The 9,941-nt window shown below is 62.6% G+C and overlaps 1 protein-coding gene across 1 annotated transcript; it reads right to left on the bottom strand.

The window, feature by feature from the left end:
* Positions 1 to 1,479: 1,479 nt before the first annotated feature.
* CHMP6 (charged multivesicular body protein 6) lies at positions 1,480 to 9,685 on the bottom strand. The gene is made up of 8 exons (XM_033182537.1): positions 9,511 to 9,685; positions 6,824 to 6,933; positions 6,644 to 6,731; positions 6,008 to 6,094; positions 4,712 to 4,777; positions 4,432 to 4,512; positions 3,215 to 3,269; positions 1,480 to 2,541 (listed from the first exon to the last, which is right to left on the bottom strand). The coding sequence occupies exons 1-8, from the start codon at positions 9,571 to 9,573 to the stop codon at positions 2,486 to 2,488; spliced, it is 606 nt and encodes a 201-aa protein (XP_033038428.1). The 5' UTR covers positions 9,574 to 9,685; the 3' UTR covers positions 1,480 to 2,485.
* Between the last annotated feature and the right edge of the window lie 256 nt (positions 9,686 to 9,941).

The following is a 9,941-nucleotide window of genomic DNA, read 5'->3' as shown; positions in this document are numbered from 1 at the left end:
CCTCTACGCCCCTTCCCCACTCTCTGAGCCACCCTTTGTGTGAACCCCCCCCACCCTCTGTGTCCCTGCTCTCTGCAGCCTCTCCTCCTCCAAGTCCTCCCCCCGGCCCCCAGGCATCTCTGGCAGGACACCAGCTCCGCCCTGAGGTTCCACACCTAATTTTGACTTGTGATTGTCATGGTCCTGTGTCCCCAACCTAGATTAGGAGATCAGGTTGGTGGGGCTCCGGCCAGCACTGGGCTCTGCACTGACAGAACTAGGAGGCGGCCAGCCAGGCCACACCAATGCCAGAGCTGGGAATCAGCTCGTCACCCTGGGTTGTCCAGGCAGACCCTTGCGAGGTTCAGGAAGGAACACTGGTACACAGAACACGCTGATCATTACTCAGGCTCTCACTTCTTGGATAGCAGGAGGGAACATGGACCCCACCCTGCCCCCGACTGTGCTGCAGCAGGGACGGACGGTTACTGGTGTTCCCTGGATGGCCTCCTGGGCGCTGACCAGGAACTTGGCACAAGGGAGAGGACACTGTGGACAGCTGCTCCAGTCAGGGCTGAGAGCAGAGTCCTGCCACAAAATGCTGCCAGAACACCTGGCCTCTCTGGTGGAGGCCCCTGGGTTCTAAAGGAGGCAGAGGGAAAGGAGGCATCTGCCCCACTGGCAGGGTGTGGAAAGGCTGTGACTGAGGCCTGGGACTTAACAGTAGCCAAGGCCCCTCCAGCCGCACCTGCAGCTCCCGAGCGCAGGCTCCTGGTACCTCCATGCAGTCTGGGACCCTGAGCTGGTGCTCCACAGGCCTGGGACGCACTGCTGCAGGAAGCAGGTCATGGGGCTGGAGCCTCATCGTGAGACGCCCTCCAGGCTGCCTGGCAGTCGTGGGGACAGACAGGGGGAGGCCCAGCCAACTAGTTTTCTGCAGAATTCCCACAAGGGTGGTTGGAAGACCCCCTCACCCCCAGCTGACATGCGCACTGCAGGAGAGCTGCCACCACGCGGAGAAACAAGACTTTCCCGCAAACCCAGGTCTTCAGCTTCCTCAGTCCCGAGAACCTGGCAGTGCAGGGTGTGGAGCCACCCCTTGGGGGGCACCTGCCCAGCATGTTCCCCGCACATCAAGATTCCCACCTGGGCACCAGGACCCCAAACCCACGACCCTCTGGGAGCACCGCACTGTCTGCGTCCCTCGCGTGACCGCCCACCCTCAGACCCAGGATTACACGAAGCCACTGGAGGGAGATAGGCAGTCAGCCTGGTCAGAGCAGCCCCTGGCCTTCACAGAGGGCAGCTGCCCAGAGGTGGCCCTCAGGGCCCAGAGCCTCCATCTCACATGTGCAGAGCCCAGGCCTGGCCTGGCTGGGGAGGCGCCCTCCAGTGAGCGTCCCCATGTTGGTCAAGGGGCCGGGCTTCGGTCAGGGTCACCATGGGGGAGGGGCCACACAAACCCACCCACACTCCCACAGAGGGAGCCACGCCTAGGTGCCCACTGCGCCCAAGTCCACAAGGCAGTGGGCGTGCAGGGCCAATTTTAATACGGGCTGGCCTGTTTGGGGGTCGAGATGGCGGCTCCCTTTGTCCTCGTGGTTTTCCACGGGCAGGGGCAGTTCCAGCGAGATCGTCTCATAACCAAACCAGCCCTGTGCACGAGAAGTCACACCATGCCCCACAGCCTCCAGTCCTGGCTGCTGGTGGCTCAGAGGCCTGCAGGGCAGGAGAGTCCTGGGTCTCGCAGTTCCATGAGCCCCAGCCGCAAGGGACCCCCATGGACAAACTTCGGGGGCTGCACCTGCTGAAGCAGCGTCTCCCGAGCGTCAGAGGTCCTTTCGCAGCAGGGCCGAGCCCTGGTGGACAGAGCCGTGAGTGGCAAGCGGGGAGTCAGGGCTCTGGGAGTCGTCAATCCAGCAAGAACACCCCGGTCGGCCACCTTCAAACGGGAGGTGGGCGTCTGGGGTGCTGAGGCAGAGGCACGGAGAGGTTCAGCACATGCTGGTCTCCTTGGGGTCCGCCCACCAGCAGGGAAGCTGAGGGGCGCCAGAAGCCAGGCCAAGGGAGGGGCCCCTTAACGGAAGCCTGCACCAGCGAATGGGAGCAGCGAGGAGCGAGAGGAAGTGCGGGGACCCCAAGGTCTGGAGGTGTCTTCCTCACAGATGCGCGAGCCACGCGGGGGCTGGGACTGCAGGGGAACAGCACCAGAGGCATCGGGCCTGGGCCGCGGCCACCGGGGGAGCCACAACCGGCAGAAGCTGGGCTCAGCCGAGGTTTTAATCCAGAATGAGAGCAGGCCAGTGGCGCCTGAGTGCGTTCAGGCTCGAGGTCGCCAGGAGACACTCTGAAGTCGTCCTGCACGTGCGCCTGCGTGGCTGTGGCTCTGCTCAGCACCGTGCGTGCTGGGCTCCAGGGAACCCGGTCAGGGGCTGGCCACGACCCAAACTCTCTGTGGGCCACAGTCCCTGGGGCACCCCCGCGAGTCCCGCAAGAGGCGGCCACGTTACGAAGCTGCCACCAGCTCCGCCTGCCTGGGCCTGGCCTTGACAGGTACGTTTTCTGTGGAGGAAACAGAGATGTTTATGACATGCCACAGACCCACAGGCAGAGACCTCTAGAGAGGAACGAGGCCACGGGGTGGCAAGGGTCAGCTCAGGAGGCTTCGCACTACGGAAGGGCACGCCCAGCTCTGGGGGAGGCAGGTGACAAACAGGAAGCCAATGGGGCTGACAGACAGGGCCAGGGACACGGGACAGTGGGCCCCAGAGAGAAGAGCCCCAAAGATGGGTAAAGGAACAGAACAAATGTGGATGGATGGTTCTAAGACTCAGGTTCCCAGCGGGCAGGTGGAGAGCCTGTGCGGAGCGGTGCCACAGGGAGAGCCATACCTGGCTGACGGCTAATCCTGGGCTAGACCCTGGGAATGAGCAGGAGTTGCTAAAGAAGCCTTTCCCAGTTCTGATTTCTGAATGTGCCTCTTGGAATGGGGCATGGCTCTCTTACGAGGTTACCCAGTTACCCAACCCCTGGGAAACCCAAGCCCAACCCCAAGGCCAGGCACACCCGCCCCCGAGCCACACAGCCAGGCGCGCAGGGCTTGCCCATGGCCCAGGAAGGCCGGGACAACCTCAGGCAAGTGGGAAGGGCTGGGAGCATTCTGTCTTGCTCCTTTCTAGAATCCTCTGTTCTCCTGTGAATTCCAACCATTCAAAAGAATCAAGCATGGAAATACCTGGGATCTTCTCAGGAAGGGGCTCGGAGGGAACCTCTGGCAGCTCTATTTGTTCCTGCAAGAAGCAAAGGGTAAGGCCATGAGCAGGTGACAGGTCGGCCCCGGGCTTCCTGGGCCTCCGTGAGAGTACACGGATCCTGTCAGTCAGCTGCTCTCAGCCAGAGTTAAAGCGGACAGGAACGTGCTGCTCATAAGACGCAAGTCTGCACCCGCCCCAGCTTCTGGCACCACCAGAATCCCCAGGAGGTGATGCGGCTGCCACCATGGAGGCGCCTCCCAACAGACCCTGAGGCCCCGAGGGGCCGTCAGGTGGCCACGTCCTGGGTATACCCCAGAGACCCTGGCTTTCAGGGACCCAGGGGTGGATGACACAGACACCCAGGTCATGCTGGTGTCCACCACTGTGGGGTGGGCCGTGGTACAATGCTGTCCCAGTGATCCTGGCTACCTAAGCCAGCAACGGTGCTTCCGCCTCTCAACTGGCCTGCCCTGGAGGCCCCTGAGGACTCGGACCCTCAGGAAAAAGTAACTGAGCGGGCAGGTGGGCACGGCGCACCACGGGCCACATAGCACCAAAGCACTGGGGCAGCTGGCAGCAGGGCTGGGGCAGAGGTCGGCTCTGGGGCACCATGAGAATCTGGCAGACTGAGGCAGGGGCTGGCTCTGGGGCACCATGAGAATCTGGCAGACTGAGGAAGGGGCCGGCTCTGGGGCACCATGAGAATCTGGCAGACTGAGGCAGGGGCCGGCTCTGGGGCACCATGAGAATCTGGCAGACTGAGGCAGGGGCCCAGAGAGGACAACCCCCTTGTCGGGGAGTGAACTCAGACTCAGAGCCTGGATGTGAGCGTGGGGCCAGGACGCGACCCCACAGCGAGGGCCTGCGTGGGACGTGAGTCAGCAGCCACGGCTGGGGAAAGCCAGCCCATGAATTGAGCACCACATCCGTGACAGCCGGGCACAGAAAGAGGCCGAGGCACCAGGAAGGCCCAGCCTCCTAGCTCCGTCCAGGGCACGGGCCAGCCTGCCTGCACCAGACTGTCGGGTGAGCAACTCTGAAAACCAAGTCACCTCAGGTAGAAAGCCAGTCACAAACCCCAGACTGTTTACTTAAGGGACACCGCATACGGGATCAGCACAGGCAGGGCCTACTGGGGGTCTGAGCTCTGGGGGTCCCGTCGCCCGAGTGACCGTGCCCAGTCCTGAGGGGCCGTTACCTGAGTGATCGCGCTCAGCTCCTCCAGGATGGCGTCTTCATCCTCCTGAGTGAAGCTTCCTGCCAGGAGCTCATCTATTTGCTGCAGAAGGACAGGTGTGGTGAGAGCAGCGAGGAGGAGGCCCCTCATGGAGGAAGGAGGTGGCTTGTGGCTGGGTCTGGCCCCGTGAGAGGAGGCGGCCGCTGCAGGGTGTGGGACAGTTTGACCCACACGGGGGTGGACAGAGGGTGGCCCTGTGGGTTCCCACAGTTGGGGGCAGACGGGTCAGGGTGCCACCTACCCGCTGGTACTCCACGGCCTCCTGCGTCTCGTCCAGGATCCTCTCCACCTCTTCAATGGACATTACCTGTGGATGAGGGTGACAGGTGTTGACTCTTGTGGGTGGGGCCAATGGTAGACCCCCGACAGAGGCCTCCTGGGCTCTCAGGGCCTCGGCCTCACCCGTTTATTTTTATTTATTTTTTAGAGACAAAGTCTGGCTGTGTTGCCCAGGCTGGGCTCAAGTGACCCATCTGAGTAGCTGGGACTATAGTGCGTGCCACCACCCCCAGCTCCTGTCTCTGTTTAAATGAGGCCAAGCCATGCGTGTCCCAGGCATGGCCCCGTCCTGAGGCCACAAGAGCCGTTCCATGAGTCTTTTCAGAGGCCACGATTGCAGTGCTCTGATGCCCGCTTCTCACACCTGAGTCAGCTCTCACAGTCACAGGTAAAAATAAGCAAAAGGTGGAACATTCTGGCAGGTGAGTTGATTTCTTTTGAGTGGCAAGGTCAAAAGGCCACTTGTGCTTGACCGGCACACACCACCAGTACTCACCAGACACTTGGAAAAGTGGCACAGCCAGACCTCCTGCCAGGTGAGACCCCGGCTCTCCAACTAGCCCCACCCACTGGCCCCCCCACGTCAGCAGTGTGATGGGGTTGCTGGGGGAATGTGGTATGGCCACGCTGGGCTTCACATCCATGCCCGGCCTGAGACGAGGCTGGTATTCACCTCCTCCCAGAAGCCTTCTTTTTGCTCTTATCGCCCTGGCTGGAGTGCAGTGGCACAATCTCGGCTCACTGCAACCTCTGCCTCCCGGTTCAAGCGATTCTCCTGCCTCAGCCTCTTGAGTAGCTGGGTTTACAGGTGCCTGCCACCACGACTGGCTCATTTTTGTATTATTGGTAGAGACAGAGTTTCACTATGTTGGCCAGGCTGGTCTCAAACTCCTGACCTCAGGTGATCTGCCTGCCTCGGCCTCCCAAAGTGCTAGGATTACAGGTGTGAGCCACCACGCCCCACCACCTCCAGGAAGCCTTCTGTGATTAGTTTACTGGACCCCTTCCTACCCTCAGACTTCCCCTCTATGTCACTTTGGCGCCTGGGGACCCAGTTCCCACAGTTCCCAGCCTGTGCTGCACCCCACCCTCAGGTCACTGCATCCCTGCCTGCCTGGCAGCACCCAACACATCTCTCCTGCCAGCCTCTTGCCCTGTGTCTGACACAAACACCGTGGGACAAGCCCCCCATCCTATCCCCAACTCCAGCCCCACTGGGCTCCCCGTGCCTCCATGCCCCGGCCCTGCAGAGACCCACCTGGTGCATCTTGTTCAGACACTCGTTTCCAAACTGCAGCCCCTCCATCACCTTCATTTCGATCTGGGTGAACTCAATACTCTGAACCTGAAAAGGAAACCAGAGCAGACGCAGGTGCTGAGGATCCGGCGTGCCCTCCTCCTGGCCCAGGGGCAGGGTTCACACCACACTGGGCGGGCACTGCTGGGCGTGAGGGCAACTCCTGACACCTGCTCCTCCCTGTCCTCTCCCGCTGCCAGGTGGGGACGCGCAGGACAGAGAAGGTGCCGGGGAGACACTCGGGACCGCTGCTTGCTAGTCAGTAGCTCTGGTTACCAAGGAGCAGAACCACGCCGCTCGGGTCCCTAACACCAGGGACACTCAGTCCCCCATGCAGACCCCTGACCTACCCACATCGCCCAGGGGTGGCCCAGCCTTCCCCCCTCAGTCCTGCGAGAGACAACTTGCCCCCAGCCCCTGAAGACCATTAGCAGACTCCCCAGGACTCCAGGCCCGCCCCATTTCAGGTCAGCTTCAGCCCGAGGCATCTGAGAGGAGGCGATTTGAGCTCTCGGGAGAAATTCCGACGCCCATGCAGCCGGGCAGAGCTGTCTCCAGCTGCACCTGCACCCCAGGGCGAAGCGCCTGGCCACCTACCATGGCCTCCAGGCTGCTGATCTGGTTCTCTGTCCTGTCCAGGAGCTGCTCCTGGTAGCGTTTCTTCTTGAGCAACAGCTTGGCCCGTCTGCAGAGGGAAGCCCGAGAGTGACCCGCTGTGGCCCTGCCCGGCACCCCACCCCAGCCGACAGGGTGCCCACGTTGCCCGGGCCCACTCACTCCTTCCTGCCGTCCCGCAGCAGCTGCCGGGCCAGGGCGCGCTCACGCTCCAGCTGCTGGGCAATCCTCTTCTGGTACTGCCTCAGCTTGTCCCGCTGCTGCTTCAGTTGCTGCCAAAAGAGAGCGGGCCTGGCGTCACCGAGCCCACGCTGCAGGCCCTGGCCGTGCTACTGAGCGCCGGACATGGAGGCCAGGCGGCCCTCCACGAGTGTCCTTCATGGGGCAGGGCTGTCTCCCAGGGGACAGGTGGTGCTGTCTGGACACATCTGGGGGGCGGAAGCCAGGGACACTGCTCCACATCCTGCCACGTATGGGGCGGTCCCACCAGAGGGTCCACCCGGACCCCACAGTCCATCACAGGGATGGGAAGGACCACCGCGGCATTACCGCGGGTCCACCCTCGAGCCTGCCCGCCAGCGGTACGAGCGCTCTGGGCTCCGGTCAGGGAGCAGCTGCCAGGACCTCAAAGGCTTGGACTTGGCCGGGCGCAGTGGCTCATGCCTGTAATCCCAGCACTTTGGGAGGCTGAGGCGGGCGGATCACGAGGTCAGGAGATCGAGACCATCCTGGCTAACAGGGTGAAATCCCATCTCTACTAAAAATACAAAAAAAAAAAAATTAGCCGGGTGTGGTGGCGGCGCCTGTAGTCCCAGCTACTCAGGAGGCTGAGGCAGGAGAATGGCGTGAACCCGGGAGGCGGAGCTTGCAGTGAGCCAAGATTGTGCCACTGCACTGCAGCCTGGGCAACAGAGCGAGACTGCATCTCGGGGAAAAAAAAAAAAAAGGTTCTGACTCGAGAACATGCAGGGGGTGAGTACCCAAGTGCCAGCAGCCACACGGCCAGGATAGGACTCAGACATCCCCCCAGCATCTCTCCTCGGGCTTCAGCCACATGAGGTGCCTGTGGCTTCCCTGCCCCTTTGCCAACCATCCAGCTGCAGGGACACGCACTGGGTGATGTGCCCCGCGGCCCCGCTGACCGCCTCTCATCTGTGCGCCGCCCCAGAGAGGGCACTCGGCCACTGAGGAACTTCAGCCAGTCCTGCCCTATCAGGCCCTTGAGTTTTCCAAACGTCATCACTTCAGACAATGATGAGCCCATGCAGGCACAGGGATTATGGCCTTAAGGCAGGAGGCTGAGGGGAATTAGCTGGGTCAGGGCCTGTGTGCCTCTTTCAGGCTCTGCATAGGAAGAGAGTGCTCCCTCCACCCTCGGAGTCTCCGCTCCACAGTGCCAAGACCTGTGGGTCCTCCACAGTGAAAGGTGCCCCCTGTCCAGCCCCACTGCTGGGGAGACTCAGGGGCCAAAGGTGTGGCCAGGCTGCCCCCTGTAAAACGAGGTCTCAGTGGAGGGTCACAGGCTGCGTGGGGAACACCTGTTATCCTAGAAAAACAGAAAAAAAAAGAAAAAAGCAATCATTTGTGCTACTGTGTACTAAGGATGCTGTTCCCAAGCACCCCAAATCCTGGGGAGACCTATGGCAGCCGGGAACACGGGTCTGCACAGCCAAGAGCCCACAGTGGCCCTTGGCAAGTGCTTGGCAAGTGCTTGAAGAGAAACCGGAACTGAGTCCTTAAAGGGAGGGGAGGGAGTGCCCTGGGGCTGCCAGGGTAGGTGGAGGGTGGACGATGGAGGCTGGGCCCAGCTGTCTTACAGGCAGCTCGGGACGGTGCCCAGCGCTGTGCCCATCTTCTCTAGGGACAAACGTGCCCGTTGTTTCTTTTCATAGCTTATGGACTCAGATGCCAAAGTAAGATCCCGTCTTTCATTTGCATTCACTTCTCTTTTAGTATGAAATTATTTCTGTTGCACAAAATTTAGAAAAGAAAGCATCCGAAAAAGCTAGCCCTGCTCCCATTTCGGGGTCTCTCTCATGACACGTTTATCCCGTTACAAAAATTGACTATTCTTAACCCGCCGTGTCCCTGACATGCCCAGCGATTCCTTCTCCTACAGAAGCTAACTTTCACATGGGAACAGGCACGACCACCGGCCCGGCTGTGCCCCGGGGGGTCAGTCTGGAGTCGCCGCAAACAAACGCGCCAAACACGGTAACACGGTGGTCCTGCACCCAGGCGCTGCGGAAACCCGGCAGGACCCCGGCAGGCGGTCGGCGCACCTGGCGGCCGCTCCTCGGACCAGGGCAGACTTCCTTCCAGTCCTGGCCTGAATGGGGCGAGGGAGAGGGGATGGCCCCGTACGGCCTCGCGAAGCCAGGAGCGCCGAGGGGGCTCCGGCCCAGGGCACCAGGGGGCAAATGAGCCGCGGGACGTGGGCGGGGGCAGCGACTCCGGGAGCGCCGGGACCCCCGGGGCCGGGACCTGCTCCTGCGGGCCCAGAGCCAGGGAAAGCCCAGCGCCGCGCGGACCCCACGGCCAGGCCGCCAGGCTGGGGCCAAGCCCCGAACGCCGGCGTCGAATCCCGCAGTCAACGGCCGCGCCCACCCCGGCGGGGCTCGCAGAGGCGGACGCGCGGGCCCGGGGGAAGTCGGCAGCCACGGCGCCGCGCAGGAGACCCTGGCCCGAGGCCCCGCGGGCGAGGAGGGAGCAGGGCGGAGAGGCCGAGTGGCCCGGCTGCGCGCCGCGCCTCAGTTTCCCCACCCAAACGCGGGGGGCCGAGGGCGCGGGGCTCTTCCGGCCCCGCCGCCCGCCCCGGCCCTGGCCCGGCCCCGGGCCCGGGTCCTCACCAGGATGGCCTTGTCCTGCTCCGTGACCCGGCTCTGCTTCTTGCGGCCGAACAGGTTGCCCATGGCGGCGCCCGCCCCCGGCCCCGGCCCCACCGAGTCCAATCGCCACCGCCGCCTCACGGCCACCGTAGCGCGGATCCTCCCGCTACGGCGGCCGCGCCGGGCCAGGCGCCGCGGAACGCGAAGTCCGAGCACCTCCCCCGGCCGCGCGCCGTTGCCGCGGGTTCGAAACCACAGCCCGCCGGTCTTGGCGACCGCCACGAACACCGCGGCCTCCTTGGACCCGTACAGAGAAGTGGCACGGATACCTGAATGTTGGGCCCGGGATGTTCTAAATGACGTGTTTCCGTGCATCCTTCTGGTGCAGGTGAAGGCGAAAATTTCTTATCTCCTAATTAGATGGAATCCTTTTAGATTTACATAATTCAGCC

The sequence above is a fragment of the Trachypithecus francoisi genome, unplaced genomic scaffold (genome assembly GCF_009764315.1).
Source record: "Trachypithecus francoisi isolate TF-2019V2 unplaced genomic scaffold, Tfra_2.0 Lachesis_group20, whole genome shotgun sequence".
NCBI lineage: Eukaryota > Metazoa > Chordata > Mammalia > Primates > Cercopithecidae > Trachypithecus > Trachypithecus francoisi.
The sequence above is the reverse complement of the archived record's forward strand: the minus strand, read 5'-3'. Positions and strand labels throughout refer to the sequence as shown.